The sequence below is a fragment of the Eufriesea mexicana genome, unplaced genomic scaffold (assembly GCF_001483705.2).
Source record: "Eufriesea mexicana isolate 0111107269 unplaced genomic scaffold, ASM148370v2 scaffold492, whole genome shotgun sequence".
Classification (NCBI taxonomy): Eukaryota; Metazoa; Arthropoda; class Insecta; order Hymenoptera; family Apidae; genus Eufriesea; species Eufriesea mexicana.
In genome coordinates this window covers 58,632-75,578 of record NW_016908641.1, presented here as the reverse complement: position 1 = coordinate 75,578, position 16,947 = coordinate 58,632, and the positions used below count along the sequence as shown (strand labels likewise).

Below are 16,947 nucleotides of genomic sequence, written 5' to 3'. Positions count from 1 at the left end.
AAGCATAGATACAATTATAATTTGTAAGCTATTTAATACATTTATTTAATATTTTTTGATAAGTACTTATTTTTGAATAATATAATTTAAATAACTTAAACTGCAAACTTTTATTTAAAATTATTTCTAAATTTATTATTGAAAAATAAACAAACATTAATTCACAATAATGTAATTTTTATGAAATATCACTTTTGTTATAAACATTTATTGAACGCTTATGATCTTAAGCATTTGGTTGTAGCTTTCTATATTAAAAATATGATTAAAATGGAAAATGAAAATTGACGTGATAAAAATTTATCATGTTAGATATATGAAAACAATTGATTAGAAATAATAGATTTCTACTTCATAACTATTTCTTTATTAGAATTTTTTTACATTAATTATCAGTAAATTATTTGAACAGTTCTAATACTTTTTAAACAATCTACTTATTTATACAATAATGCAACAGTTTAGAGATAAGCAGGTACTATTGCCCCAAAAGCAAACAAATGCCAATAAGTCGGGATCTTTTTATATCTTGTTTTAAATAATTCAAATTTTGAATCATTCAAATGTTACTGGTATTGTAAGGATTGGTAATATCGGATTCGTAGTTTCTACTTCTAGTGCTGTAGCCATACAATCACTTGCTGCTTCTACTTCACCTAAGGATTCCAACACCTTTCCTAAATTGTACCTATAAAATAAAAAAGTCTAATTCGAATAAAAAATGACATAAATCATATAAAAATCATACTGTTTTATTTGTAAATGTAAATAGAAGTAATTTTTTAATACCATGTTTGATGAGAGTTTGGATCGATTTTTGCAGCATCTCGTAAAGTTTTTTCAGCTAACCTTTGACTTCCCAAATAATGATAAATTAATCCCTAGTAATAAAAATAATTTTTAACAAATTATACACTATTCAATGCAGTAATAATTATTATTTAATAAATTTTACATAAATTTAAAAAAATTAATAAATAAATTAATAACAAACTGTACTTACCAAATGTTGTAAGCTTTTGATATGTGATGGATTAATAGATACTGCATTCTGATAACATTGTTTTGCCTCCATGTATTCTAATTTATATTCATGGAGAAGACCACGCTGGAGTGAAAAGTAATTGTGATATAGTATTCAGGTAATTAAGTTATATAAAATAGAAAGCAAATTAATTATATTTTGCTATTTATTCAATATTATTACTTAAACTTACTGTATACATAATATGGTGGCTTAGTGGAAAAATATTCGTCGCTTCTTGTAAAGAAAGAACAGCACCATTTGGTTGATCTAAAACTAAATATACTTCAGTAAGCAATAACCAAACTTGTAATTGTAGCAACCATGCTCTTTGTGGTCCAGGCTTTGGAGTAAAAGAACTAAGTGAAGATGCAACTTCAGATAAAGCCTGTTCTACTCTTGAAGCAGCTAATGATTGTGCGTGTAGAGAACCTGTTTAAAATTTTGTTTATTTAAAATTTGTATATGGAACAATTTAGTTTTGAAAGCTACAAATTAATAAAATATACTGAATACATACTGGAATCTTTATCAGACATTTCAGAAGCATACAGTTGAAAAACACTTCTTGTTTCGCTTCGTTTCTCACTGTGCTGCTCGTTACAATTAGCATTAGTTTGATCTTCATACAGATTCTTCCAAAGTAAAAGCATGTGCCTTATGGTAAACAATGCTTGCTCACCGCCAATACTTCGTAATTCAAGATGTGCTTTTACATAAAGAAAATTCAAATTATCTGGATATTCTTCTAATACGCTGTTTATTAAATGCAATGCTTCTGAATATTGCTTATGTGCCGATAGTAGTAATACTAATAAATGCAATGATGGAATGTGTTCTGCTCGAAGATTCAACGCAATTTTTACATGAATCATTGCTTCATTAATTTGTCTGTTAATTGCATATTCGTGAGCTAGGTAGTATTCAGCTAAATGATCGTTTGGATCACATTGTTGGGCCCTATTAAAAAATATATAATATTATAATATTTAACTTATTACTTAGAATTCAATTGTACATACTTTTGAAAACATTCTAAAGCTGTTTTTGTATGATAAGTTTTATCCATTTTTACTATAGTGTTTGCAGCAAGTATACTATGACCAATACCAATATAAAGATGACATCTTGATTGCATCCCTTGAGAATTTGATGTCTCTCTTTGTAGTGCTTTTTGACTCCATTCTATACCTTCTTTTATCTATTTTAAGTTGAACATGTTTTTAGTATATTATTCTATACAGTGCATATATAATAAAAAATAATTCTTACCATATTTAATTCCTCATAGCACAGTCTCGCAGCTAAAAGACAAGGCATTACTTTCTGTGGTGATAATTTTGCTACCACTTTTAAAACCCTATATGCATGTACATATCTGCCCATGCTAATTAAACACAATGCACATTGTGTCCACACGTGTACTTCTTCATGAGAAAATTTCATTGCTCTCTCAAAAGACTATTAAGATATAAAATTATATTAAGTTTTAGTTAAAATTAAATAGTAGCTCATTTCATTATAACTACCTCATATAATAAATCCACTTGACTCCATCTTACGACAACTACAGTAAGAAGATCATATACTGCAGTGGCATTTTCAAAAGCATGTATTCGTGCATCTTTAAATTCTGGAGATTGACTAAGTACAGCATCTCTAACTGCCATAGCTTCACTTATTAATAATAATAAAATTGTTTCTTCATACTCATTTCTTGGCACAAACATATTAGGACCTAAATATTTCTTTGGCTTCCATGGCGAATCTGAAAAAATATAAAAATGATTTAACATTCTACTTCCTATTTATCTTAAATTTTATCATAATAACAAAAGTTTTATTAATATTACCTATTGAGTCACTTACTGCTTCTGGAGCTTTGTATTCAGCACCACTAATTCCTCGAACTAATACTTCTGCTAATTGTCTTGTCAAAGTAACCCTAAGGCTTTGAGTTGTTGTTGACTCCACAGCAGATAAAATCTCCCTTATAAATTATTTAATTACATAAATAAAAATTGCTTATTTAATTTCTTAAACACTGCATTTATTATTAATGTCGTTTCCTTGCTATTAGTTTCTTATTTGCATTTTTTTTTATTAGTAGAAATAGTTAATTACCTGTAACGATTAATTGCACCTTGAATATTACCAGTTTGAATGTACAATATGGGTGCCCTTTGTAGTGCAGTTTCCAAAATTGGCCCAATATGTTTTGTAGAACAAAACGAAGACTGAGAGGAATATGTACCTGTTGATCAAATGATATTAAAGTATTAACTACAAAACTTAAATTTCAAGTTTTGTCACATTCCACCAACAATCCTATAATATCACCTGAAAAAATGTAAATAAACTTAATTAATGCAATATTCTTACAAAATAATTTTATTTTAATGCTTTCTATCACTATATTTTTATAATCATTGTATATTCCTACTATCAATTAAAATATTGTTCATATGCTCATCAATCATAAAATAGTAAGAATTAGTTATTATTATTTGACGAAAAAAAATAAGTTGAAAATAAATTTACATTACCTGCATTGTTACTATTTACGGTACATGTGCCATTTTGATGTTGCATTGCAAGTTTATCCTGTTCTTGTAAATATACCAATGTTAGGTCACCAGCAATTTCATAGCATTTGATGATCTGCTCTTGCCACTCTGCTATTTTATACTTGGATTTGGAATTTGGTGGTAACTTTTCAAAACAAAGCCCTGCCATAAATAAAAAAATCTATTAAAAAGGAGCAACTATAAAAAAAATTGACACGATTAACAGAAAAGAAAAGTAACATATACTTGATATGAAACTATACATTTTTGAATTGTATCCATAAAAAATACAGTGTGTTAAAATGATTCATTTCATAATATTTTATGCAATAAACATACAGTTATTTATGTATAGTATAAATAATTAATAAATATTATTAAAAATAATATATTAGTAAGTATAAATATATATTTTATTAATAAACTTTATAATATAGAAACAAACAAATTATTTACAATACATGCATTTATTATATTTCCATTTTACATAACACGCATTACAAGCACAGCAGGCACCAAAAGTATATTTTTTACAAACATGCATTTAATACTAAAAAATAGATTAAAACAAAAACAAATAAGTAATCTATGTAGAAATAGGAAAATATAATTACCATTAACAGATTAATATTTCTCAAGTTTGCAGATAAACACGCCCATTTTATTATCTTAATTTTATTTACTTAATTTGAATAAAAATTACTAAATTAAAACTTATTTAAAATATAATAATTTGTATTACAAGGATAATTATAATAATATGTAGTATTGTGGTTTAATCAAAATATATCCTGTTTACATTTTAAGAGTAGAATTGTTGAAATTAATATAATTAAGCATAAATTAATATTGACAATACAATACATTTTTAAAATTTTAATTTGGGTTACTGCATTAAGAACAATGTTTTGTATAATGACAAAGCATACAATAACACTTTAAATGATGAAGGAAAAATAAAACGAATGGGATACACTTACAAATGGCAAATAAAAGAAATAAAAATGAAGCAAAATACAAACCTTCAATTGCATATGACTCAGCAATAATGCGCAGTCTTCGGCAGGATAAATGTTTCTCTGTGTCTAAAGTAAACAATCTTTCTTTCTCTAAGTTGTATATTAGTTATAAGACTAAACAAATAGCAAACATTTTCAAAAATCATTATTTGTGCAAATACTAGATTTGAATTTAGTACTACCTTCAGATTGTGTATGAGAAGATTTGTACTTAGTATAGATTGTCAATAAGAAAAAAAATACATTTTTAAATTTTATTGCATTAATATTTTTGTTAGGTGCAACATTATCCAATTTATCACAAATTGAATATCCTAAAGCACAGAATTATTAAAACAGAAATTTGTTAAATGAAATGTATAAGACATCAAACTATAATAAATATAGATCATTCCTTTATTTAAATGGCAAGCTATTATATGTGGTATTAAATGCACTAGTACATACTAGAAATATACTAAATAATTTAAATAATATCTGATGTAAACCTTTAATTGCATATGATTCTGCAATAATGCGTAGACTTCTGCAAGGTAATGGTTTCTCCGTAAGTGTATGCAATTCAGCTTGTTGGTAATGCTTAAGTGCTTCTTCATACATTCCCATTGCATAGTGCAATTTACCAAGTAATAAATGGGCATCTAATACAACTAATGCCTATAATTTAAAATATTGTTCACTAACTATTTACACAAAGATAAGTTTTTATATAGTATTCATGTAGAAGTAATATATTAAAATTATAATTACTTGTTTATCTTTTTCATTTGCTGCTAAAATTAAGTATCTTCTCGTTTCTTGTAGTCCATTTCTAGCTTTTCCAATGTTAGCATCTATAGGTGGAGTTTGTTCTAAAAAGCTCTCTAATCGTCCTTCCCCACATAAAAAATTTGCTAAACATTCTAAAGTCAAAAGCATTTATGAATACACAGTTAAAAATATGCAGTTTTATTTTATATATTTTATTATGAATTTATACTTTCTTAGTAATGTAGTATTAATCACAAATATTTATTTATCTGTTTATTAATAATACAATAGTTTATAAACAATCATAGAACCTTTTCATTAAAAATTTCAATAAAAGTTTATAAAATATATTTAAGAATTCTTTTGAAATTAAAAACAAATTTACTGTATCTGAATAAAATATTAATAATGGATTATTTTATTGTAAAAGTTAGAAATACTTAATAATTATGATATAATGTTTTAAACTTACATTAAAAAATGATTAAAATAAAAAAATTTAATATAAAGTGACATTTTTTTACAATTATATTTGTCCTTTATTCATGTGATTCGTGACACGATTTTTTTTACATAAACAGGTTACGAAACTAGCAACGCAACAATTAATCCATATAAAACATGATTGTATCCAAAAAATTATTAAAATACGTAACTTTGGTAAATTAACACATTAACAGAAAAAAAAAGCACTTACCATTACTGGGATACTGTACTTTCAAGTGCTCTGCCAATTCTATAACCTTTTTCCAATTTCCTTCTTCGCGGTTTTTATCGATTTCTGATTCAATTCGAAGGGTATGACCTTTTTTACTTGTCATTCTAAATTACGTCAGAAAAAGAATGAAATAAGCTTTCAAATTCTTTCGTAATATTTACCGAAAAGTAATGTAATATATTGATCATCAGTATTACAATATAACGAGCGTAGGCACAATGTAAAATTACACATACAACACCTCCACTTCAAGCACGTGCGACACTGTTTTGAACTCTTGTCACGTCATTGATTCTATAAAGTGTAGATGCGATGTGTCGTGAAACTTGCTGATTTAAAAGTACGAGTTGCGCAATCGTTTCATTTTTAATACGCAAATTTTTAATTTCGTTTCAACTTTTTAATAAAATATACACAAGTCATAATTAGAGTCACTTATATACTCTGCTATATTTTTAATTAATCTATATTTATAAGTAAACAATAATTGTTATTTTTTAACTACATTTATTAAAATTATTTAATTTTACATTTATGGTATCAATAACAAATAAATCTTTTACATTCTCTTTGACATCATTCATTATTTGTATATACATATACATGTATATATATACTAATTTAAAATTAAATTATATTTTAATTTCTTCTAAAAGCTTTTTGTACCGTTTCTTCCACTTATCTTTAACATCCATTATATTATGCTGCAATATATATTATTATTTTAAATGTTTGAAATTTTTATTATATATTTTATATAATGTAACTATTTACTACAAATAATTAGTATAACTAATTAATTAAATAAAAATTACAACCTGCAATATATGTACTCCTCGTTGTGTAAGTACAATAAGTTCTTTTATTCCATCATTGGTAATATCCATATAACATATTGAATGTACAGGAGCATCAAATAGTTTCCTGATAATCAATTCCCATGTGTTATTTATGAAACAAAAAATGAGAACTTCTTGACCATAAGTTCCTAATAGTATTTCGTTTTGGCCATCCATATTTATATCAGCAATACAGGAACATAGAATGCAGTCAGATGTTTCATTACCATTTAAAGTTATATCTTCATTCATCCCATTACTTAAAATATCCCTAATTAAAAAAAATATTTCATTACTTCTCATTATATGTAATATACAATCAACATACTTACATAAAGACAACTGCATTACTTGTATTTACAACAAGAACATTCAACTTTATTTCTTGATCATTTAAAAAATATTTGGAGCCTGTAACATATGAAAATATTTATCAGTTTTCATTTATAATGAAGTTATCACTTCTCTTAAGACGTATTGTAATTACTTTTAGAATTAATAAAAGAAGGGTTTGCAATATTATTTTGTAATGAAAAAATAGATACACTAGAGATAGGTTTGTCATATCTTAATTTCCAACTTTGATAAATTTTTAATTCTGAAACATTAGTTATAGATACATTTACCAATCCACATTCACAACCAATTACCGTCAGTCTCCTAAAAAAGTAATAATGTGGTATAAATTAAAATACTTTTTCAACTTATCTTGTAATACATTAGAATATATTTAAAATCACACCAATTATAATTATCATAGTGGTAAATATTAATCCATATTGCTATTCCATGTATATCATGCAATTCAGGAAAGTATTTTTCAATGGGTGATTCACTATAACTGTGATTTAATTTATCCTCTCGGATCATATGTATTTTATAATCACTACCAGAGAGTAACCAGACAACCTAAAATCTTAGGAAAAGTTATAATTCTGCTATAAATTTATAGAATATTAAATATTTATTTAAATTTTATTTCTTATGTATTTTGTTTTATTTTCTTTAATGTTATTGGGAAAATCATTACCAATATAAAAGAATTACCTCATTAGGAGTATTTTGTTGTGCTAATATAGTATGATATAAATGGTATGGTGTATACGCTAATTCCACCATAAGGCAATTTTGTGCTATAGCTTCAATTGAACTTCCTTCATCTCCTTCTCCATCTATAGCACCTTCTGTGTATATATTTAAATACCTTTCGACAGATGTATCTGTGCTTGCTTTCAAAATAGTTATTCCTATTACAAACCCATCGCCACTGTCAGACTTATTATAAGCATCAATAGATATAATTTCTGCACCACCTGACAAATAGGAATTTTTAATGTTTAATTAATTGCAGAAAACTTTAGTTTTAAAATGATGCTATAATAATTGATTACAAACTGGGAATATAAGTAAAAAGAAGTTCTTTAACCAATGGTCTTAAATGTAGATTCGGCATTAAATGATATTCACATGAATATATTTTCCTTTTTAAAGAAGCTACTAGTACTTTATTAGGTCCATTGATAGAACACAGTTTTGTCATTGAGTAAATGTTCCCCTGTGATGTTAAGGGAAACCAATGTGCATCTGTTAAATTATTCATTATATTTTCACAGAAAAAAAAATAGTCAAACTTGTCAATGATATTCTGATTCTTATCAACTTTGAATTATTTCATACATACAGAAAGTAAATATGAAATAAAATATTTATTAAATATCATTGAAAATATTCCTTCGTTTAAACTTTATACTAAATTAAAGTGAAATAATTTATATTTCATGTTCAATTTTTCTTTTAACAAACTGAAACTGAACGTTAAGGTTAGAAATATACAATTAATTTTATTTATAGGGTCTATATTACTAATTTATGTTTTTAGTCAATAATTATTTTTTTAAAGGTGAAAACAAATATCATATTAAATAAATATTAAATTAGGTATAAATATAAAGATAGATTTCTTTTATATGCATGTGTTCTATTCAATGCGTTGATACCTGTAGTATCATACTACTATGCTACTTCCTTAAATGTTGCAAAAAAAAAAATATTTTTTCATGTTTTCACTATTAACAATTGAAAATATTGGATATTGATTTTATGAAATCTCATATTTTATATTTTAATATATAAATTTTTTCACTTAAAGTTTATGTTATTTATTGATTTTACCAATTATTACTATAGCAGTGTTCTATAATATCGGTAGTGTTTTCACGTACCCTCTTTTTTATTTTTTAAATTTAAATTTAACTATAAATGTTAATACATACTTAGTATGAAAAGTACATTTGTAAGATATATTAGTTTCATTGTTTGGTATAAAAATTAAAATTAAATTGTAAGAAAAATACTATTTATAATCATATCAAATTAATAATATATAATGTAGTTAAAAAATAATAATTTTTAGATAATTGAAAAATAAAAACATACAATTATATGGATCTAGTAAAATGTAAACCTACCTGATTCATGTAAAAACAATATATATAAATATGGCAATTACGTCAATTTTGCAAAATGTAGATACCTTTTCTTTCAATGGTTACCAAAGTATTGTACGATTTATGTTATATTACAAAAAGTTACATGTCACTTGTAACAAATCTATTTTTTTCATTACTACCCTATACATGTGGTACATCATATACATACCTATATGTTAATAATATTTGTATGACACATAATTTATCAGAAATTAATATATATTGTACGTTAGTCATGACATTCCTCTTTACATTGAGGTATTTACGGAAATCCAATTTCAAAATTAATCGTGTGATCGGGCAAGTTGACCTAAATACCATGATATCGTGCAGAACAGTACGGAGCTAAGTATAACAAACACAATGAATAGTAATTTTACTTAGTACCTGTTTTAACATTTTTCTTGTTTCAATATAATTTCATATTGTCAATTTCACTTAAAACTGCCAATCAATATTGATGTCAAAGTTATTACATATCATTGAACTTCAGTTTACAGCAACGTTTTTAGGCAATGTAGCTTTTTAATTTAGTTTAATTCCAATATTATGTTAAAAATACAATTGAAATGAATAATGAATTTCACATACCCCCTTATAAGCCTGAATATCAAATTAAAATATTTATCCGAAGAATTCATTAAAGTTTACTATTATAAATGAATAGATACGAAAACTGTTGTCCTATATGCAACATACAATAACCGGTAAATTAGGAAACATTTTAAGTAGAGGGTCATGCAAGAACTATTAGATTCGTTTATCAAACACGTATATGTACATATACATATATACATATACATAATATATATATATACATATACATAATATATATATATTTTTGCTTTTTTTTTTTTTATTAAACACAGAATCACAGAGCAAACTGGACATGTCGGAGGGGCGAGAGATGTTTACATAGTCTAGCTGATTCTTCTGGTACAATGCACAGGGCTCACCTCCACATTTTTTAAATATATACACAGACCAAGCACAACACACGTACACATACATATATAATATGTACGTGTATGTATGTGCGTTTGACTTTCATTACTGTACAAAATATTATCGCTGTTAAAAAGTCAGCTAGAACCTTTAGTAAAAAACATATGAAATTGGAGGGGGTGAGCCCGCATGGGCAAATTATGGCCCGCTCGGTATTCGCAGAGAATATTATATTAGTGGAAGTAATTAAATTTTATTTACAAATCAAGGCAATATCGTTAATTATGTTTTTTTTTATACATGAATACCCGCGTCTCATTCTATATCAGTATTTTTTCTTGGTTATTCTTGTTCGTTCTTCCATTTTATGTTACGTGTCACGTTTTTTCCCGACGAGATACTATGAATTCTAGTAATTTCATTCCATTTGTGACGAATAGTTTTCTTTTTGTACAATGTATATATAACAATAATACAATAATTTATTAACTGCCCAGGATGCAACAGGCAACAACTGGAACTTCAAGCTTCTTTATACTTCTTGTTTCTTCTATTCATCGTTCACTTTCATTTAATCTGGTTGCATATAAAAAGTTACGATTTCGATATTCGTCCGCTGCTCGGCGGACGGTTTTCATCTTTCTTTTACTTTGTTTTTAAAATTACACTCTCATGCTTACATATCTCTGACGTATACACACACGCATACACACATGCATGTATTCTCTTTTTCTCTCTTTAAAAAGTATATTCTTTTACATATTTGCTCGTTTCATACTACAGAGAAGTTGCTGCGAAGTAACGATTTATTCCGGCACTGAGAAAAATGTTAGCAGTTCGTTATTGCTGTTTGCAACACGTTTATCATTATCGAATAGTTTCTATACTTTTTAACAAACCTAACTGGTAACAATAGTTATTCGAAATTAATACAATAATAAACGCGCAATGAAAGTAACGTAAACCTAGCGTTACTTTTCGCTTTTCCATTTTCTACAGTTCCATTATTCTTCTTTCATCATGCATTTCTAAGTAAATTTTTACATTTCATAGAACCAATATTCCTAGAAACGACAAACGAGAATTAATTTGAATAAAATCACCGGTATATAAATGAAACCTCAAAATATTCAAGACATACATTTGTACACTGAATGATATCGTAAAAGTAACCAATCATATAAATAAGTGGTTGTATATAATTGAATTTAATTGAAAATATACTATCATATGATCCTGTTTACGTATAAGAGCAACAACTCCTATATTTTTATATGTATATGTATTAAATATATATATATGTGTATGTCAGATTACAGCGGCAGAGTTACGAATTCGAAGACACTGTTGCGTTGCTGTACAAAAGTATCGCGCATTAAAAATTAATTGGTCTACCTAAACACAGACACACATGCACTCGCGCCGACCCAGCATACGCACACGCGCGCGCGTACACGCACGCACGCACACACTTAATTATGTATCACGGTCATTTTCACTACGCCCGCACGTTAACAGTTTTCTCGGCACACATTCTTTCATAATGAATCTAAATGTATCGTATTCAATTGATAGCATATGAGCCATTATTTTGAAAGTTTTACTGCAGCGCCTCTACAATCATGTTACAACTCCATAATAATAAACATAATCGTAAGAATAATAATAAGAATAACAATACTAGTAGTAGCAGTAGTGTTGTTGTTGTTGTTGTTGTAGCAGTAGCAGTAGCAGTAGCAGTAGCAGTAGCAGTAGTAGCAGCAGCAGCAGCAGTAGCAGTAGCAGTAGCAGTAGCAGTAGTAGTAGTAATTGTAGTACTAACAGCAGCAGCAGCAACAACAACAATAATAGCAATAGTCGTGGTGGTTGCGGTCATCGTCGAAATAGTAGTAGTAGTAGTAGTAATAGTGGTAATGATAGTAGTAGCAAGAGTAGTAGTAGTCGTGGTGGTGGTGGTGGTGGTGGTGTAGGAATAGCAGTAGTAGTGTTAGTTTAGTAGAGGCAGTAGCAGTAGTAGTAGAATTGACAATAATAATAATAATAACAGTAATAGTAATAATTATAGTAGTAGTAGTAGTCGTGGTGGTACTCGTAGTAATAATAATAACAACAACAACAGTAATAATAATAATAATATTGACGATAATGTCGATGATAATAAAATAGAATAAAACAAAATACTTGAAAAGATTTAAAAAAATACGCATGTATATTATATTACGAAATATTACGGATATTCATTTCAATTGGCTGACAGATTACATTCCATGAAAGCAATATACTGGATTGTTATTGTTAATTAATTCCTGAAAATGATATTACAGATGTTTAAAGATATTTAATGTACAATATGTTCTGGGTGTAATGTTAAATCCAATAAGGAATGCAATCTTCGTCAGATGCAACATTAGCCTTGTATTTTCATACATACCCTCAATCTTTTAAATTGGCAAAACTTTATAATAATATATTTTTCACATTAAAAACTTATCATATAGTATCAAAGATGATTTTTCCAATTAAAAGAGAAGAAAAAAAGAATAAAAATAGAAATAATTCTTAGGATTTTGCCACATGACTGTATAAATCGCATTGTAATCGTTTGTATATCATATCTTAGATTTATAGCTTTTTTTAGGTAGCAAATGAGTGCATTATAAAAAATACTTAGGTAAAAATCCAATGATGTCGATTTAAATTGGAATTCACAAAATTTCCTTAATAAATCCTCCGTGTTTTTCGTACGCATTTTCAGAAAATGCACCACAATTTGTAGTCATTTCAATGGGCATTTTAAGAATGAAAATGACCACACTTTCATACATGTTAGTTATGGATGTTGTTACTCGTGTAATCTTATTTATACTCAAATTTAATGTATTTTGGAAATGTTTAAGAATCAATTATCATTTTATATAAATGTATAAATCAAGATTGACATAAGGATATGATTATTGCATAGTTTCATAATTTAAAAACCATTAAATTAAACATTCTAAGAGTTTTGAGTTTCATCAAACACAGGTAGTGAGGTACGTTTGCTAAGTACAAATGTTTCATAATATGCCGTTTCTTCTTAAATATGAGTAGTAATCAACGTAAATATAATAGTACTAACAACTTAAGGTCTAGGTATGAACATTCAACATTTATATACAGTGTTGCGAAAAACTTGCATATTTGGGTTAAATTGTATTAAAATGATTTTACATAAAAATATTATTCATAATTAAGATAATTCTTAATTTTTATCTACGTGAATTTTTAGTTATTTTAAAAGTAGAATCTAATTGAAAATGATATTGGTCCATTTAAAAGACATCCATATAACATGTAATAAATAACTGATAAAATGTGTAATTGGAAGCCATTTAATATTATGTAATATGTGTAAGACTTATTGTTATGTACTATTATTATCTCTGTACACCTTAGCCCTTTTTTATGAAATGAAAACCTACAACACGCTAATAGCTTACTTTTGCTAAATGATAAATAGCAACATAATATTAGATAAATAATGAAGAAAAAGATTCATATTAAGTTAAAATTGAAGGAAACTACCTTCTTTTTACCAGAAATATATGAAATTGTGACATTTTATTGAAAGATTATTTTAAAATAAAAATAAATTTATTCTAAAATTTATAAAATTTTTTACAATTTTTTTTTAATATAAAACAGACTGAAAATTTTGTTTCCAGTTATCATTGTCTTGTCTTTTTTATCTTAAGATGCAAAACAAATATTGAAATTTCAGAAGATAAACTATAATTTATAATAATTTACAAATATTTGCGTTATATTACATAAAATATATAATAGAAATACATTGATATTATAATAAAATGAACATTAATAGATGCAAGTGACATGAATATGGTAGATGCAAATACATAAATAGAAAATTCTTTCATAGACTTTATGAAATTATACTTCATTGTCTATTCATTTTTGTAAATTTTTTTATAAAATTTAATAACATGATTGATAAAGTATGATATTTGAAACTAAGTCAATAACGACGACAGCAATAAAATTTTATTTATTATATCATTAATAATGATGAATATATTAGCAACAATATGAATAAAATAAAAAGACACGAAAGATGATAATTTGATTGAATATGAAAGAATAATGCTAACTGTACATTTCTTATACACAAATTAAGCGTATAAAATTGACGATTATCTGTTAGTACATGTATTTACATGTATAAATGTACATTCCTTGCTCATCTATACTTTATGTATTATATCTAAATAATTCTAAGTTGATAATGATATTGTAATGATTAACATAATGCTTTTTTATTCATATAATTGTTTGGAGGGAAATAATGATATGCATTGACCTAATGTTGAAACATATAGAAATTGTTTTTTATCTTATATAATTCCCATTGTATTATTTGTTTACTGTTCTTTGAAATGAAGTTAAGATATAAAGTTAAAATAAAATAAAGTGGTGGAAACAAAATTTCATATTCTCTTTTTCTCATATTTTTCACTCACACTAATTAATAATACTTTAATACTTTAATATTATCAGATTTAATATTGCAAGCTCTATTTCTTGTATATAATAAAATACTAATAAAATTAAAAAGATCAATTATTTTTATTTGTTTCTAAAAAAATTTCATTGAGTCAAACACACAGGATTTCAACAAATTTTGAAATTATAAACGAGGACTTTAAAAATATTTTTATAACTATTTGAAATTATTAACCTCATCAAATAATATAAGAATTGGTTATTTTGTTATTCAATTTTTACAATTATACAACAACTTACTAGAGTTTTACACATGGTATCGATAAAAGTATTTAAAAAAAAAAAGAAAACTATGATAAATTATTAAAATATACAGAGGCAAAAACCATAATGGCCCATCAAAAGATTCTACTTAAGTGATCTGGCTTTTTCTTTCGGTATTAATTAATACTATACTTTGATTTATTTTGTTGTGCAAACAACTCTTTATGTTTTGCACAAATTTAGATTATATGCAAGCTCAAACACACGCGCGCGCACTTATACACACATAAACACACGCACACACTTATTTAATATAAAACATATGTTTACTTTTCACACTTATTTCACATCATTGCCATTTACTCTTTTCCTCAAGTACATCAAACATAGAAACACTCACATTAATTTATTATGTAACCAATAAATTGTATGCGAAATCTATTAAATTTTAATCTGGTTGACAGTTATTTTTTTATAACCAATTGAACTATTTCAGAATTTCTTGTTTATCAATTACCTGTATCTTAATAAGTAGATAAATATAATCAGTTTGTTTTATCTGACACACTGTGAACAATTATATTATATTATTATTTACCAAAAGAAAGTATTGAAATCAACAATAAAACAAATGTAATTCATGTTGTATAGAAACTAAGAGTTTACCAGAGTGGATGTCCACTGTTACATAACCAGCAAGCAATGTGGAATATTCCAATTAAAATTCTTCTCAGAGTGCATTGAGCGATGACAATACTGGCTATGTGGCCAGAATTTAGGTAGGGCTAGGAAGCACCAAGCGAACCTGACCCTGGGCTTGGACTACTTTGTACAGCTGGAGATACTTGATTATAAGGATGATTACTATTGCACAAGACTGTGTAAATATTCTCCACGTTACTCAGCCTTTCAAAAAATGGAATTAAATCTAATAGTTCTGAATCTGTCATATCATCAAACCATGATGCCACTGGTACCTAAAAATAAATTTGTTTTATAATTTGTATCTTCAATTATTTTCTTTCTTCTTGTATATTTCTTATATAAAAACTTACTGCATTATCTGGATGGAAAATGTAACTAGCAGGACTATTATCAACAATAATAATGTGCTGTAAATCCCGCCCTAGTTTATTTAAATCTTTAACATAATTTCCTCTGTGATAAACACAAGATTCTCTAAACAGTCTTGCTCTAAATACTCCCCATCTGTCAAGCAGATCTGCTACTGGATCAGCATACTGTAAATATCAGAAATTTTGGATTTTGAAGAAAGAAACTTTTTAAATATAAAACTAATGATAATAAACAATTGTTTACATGATGTACCTTAGCCAAACTTGCTGTGAACAATACACACTCATATAGTTCACCCATTCTTTGCAAGAATTCATCCACATAAGGCCTCTTTAAAACATATACTTGATGCACTGTCCCATCAATCTCTACAGGAACAACAAAATCGGCATTGCTGATTGGTTTGAAAGAACTATGCACTAGTGTTTCATCCAAATCAATCACCATGCACTTCTTGTGCATATCCTGATGTCTCACAGGTGGGAGAAGGAACCGTGGGGATCCAGTCCTTAGGGATGGAGAACCATGTCCATCTCCTTGTAACGAACTTGTTTTTGAACTTTTTGAACTACTCCCACGTCCTCTACCAAGACAACAAAGTAGAGATCGCAGAAGTCCACGCCCTCTTGGCTTTTTGCCATTGGTTGGACCATTGCTGGCCACTTCACTTTCCTGTGGTAACTGAGCTACATTTGGAAAAAAATAAATGTTATTTTGTAAATATACACACACACACACACACAACACACACACAC

At 26.8% G+C, this 16,947-nt stretch overlaps 3 protein-coding genes across 3 annotated transcripts in view; all 3 read right to left on the bottom strand.

The window, feature by feature from the left end:
* Positions 1–476: 476 nt before the first annotated feature.
* On the bottom strand, positions 477–6,319 carry Ttc7 (tetratricopeptide repeat domain 7). The gene is made up of 15 exons (XM_017897419.1): positions 6,058–6,319; positions 5,361–5,512; positions 5,099–5,267; positions 4,614–4,676; positions 3,571–3,753; positions 3,149–3,278; positions 2,878–3,014; positions 2,554–2,792; positions 2,297–2,485; positions 2,047–2,225; positions 1,545–1,984; positions 1,218–1,456; positions 1,004–1,108; positions 790–881; positions 477–688 (listed from the first exon to the last, which is right to left on the bottom strand). Exons 1-15 carry the CDS (start codon positions 6,179–6,181, stop codon positions 556–558), a joined length of 2,574 nt encoding a protein of 857 aa, XP_017752908.1. The 5' UTR covers positions 6,182–6,319; the 3' UTR covers positions 477–555.
* Positions 6,320–6,710: 391 nt separating this feature from the next.
* LOC108545681 (kaptin) lies at positions 6,711–8,566 on the bottom strand. The gene is made up of 7 exons (XM_017897431.1): positions 8,313–8,566; positions 7,965–8,230; positions 7,660–7,826; positions 7,405–7,577; positions 7,250–7,328; positions 6,897–7,188; positions 6,711–6,782 (listed from the first exon to the last, which is right to left on the bottom strand). Exons 1-7 carry the CDS (start codon positions 8,515–8,517, stop codon positions 6,711–6,713), a joined length of 1,254 nt encoding a protein of 417 aa, XP_017752920.1. The 5' UTR covers positions 8,518–8,566.
* Positions 8,567–15,616: 7,050 nt separating this feature from the next.
* The window catches only part of hzg (CTD small phosphatase herzog), a 2,251-nt gene continuing 920 nt past the window's right edge, over positions 15,617–16,947 (bottom strand). Inside the window, exons 2-5 of the mRNA XM_017897422.1 lie at positions 16,445–16,878; positions 16,171–16,356; positions 15,782–16,092; positions 15,617–15,682 (exon numbers count right to left, since the gene is read on the bottom strand). Of these exons, the coding sequence (XP_017752911.1) occupies positions 15,901–16,092; positions 16,171–16,356; positions 16,445–16,878 (812 nt within the window). The 3' untranslated portion in view covers positions 15,617–15,682; positions 15,782–15,900. The remainder of the gene's footprint in view (positions 15,683–15,781; positions 16,093–16,170; positions 16,357–16,444; positions 16,879–16,947) is intronic.

Bases quoted from the DNA above. Each gene is read 5' to 3' on its own strand.
- Ttc7 (XM_017897419.1), bottom strand. From the start codon at position 6,181: ATGACAAGTAAAAAAGGTCATACCCTTCGAATTGAATCAGAAATCGAT. The intron at 2,486-2,553 runs GTAGTTATAATG...ATATCTTAATAG, and splicing joins AAGTGGATTTATTATATGAG to TCTTTTGAGAGAGCAATGAA. The intron at 882-1,003 runs GTAAGTACAGTT...TTTTATTACTAG, and splicing joins TCAAAAGCTTACAACATTTG to GGATTAATTTATCATTATTT.
- LOC108545681 (XM_017897431.1), bottom strand. From the start codon at position 8,517: ATGAATAATTTAACAGATGCACATTGGTTTCCCTTAACATCACAGGGG. The intron at 8,231-8,312 runs GTTTGTAATCAA...CCTATTTGTCAG, and splicing joins TCTTTTTACTTATATTCCCA to GTGGTGCAGAAATTATATCT. The intron at 7,827-7,964 runs GTAATTCTTTTA...CTAAGATTTTAG, and splicing joins AACAAAATACTCCTAATGAG to GTTGTCTGGTTACTCTCTGG.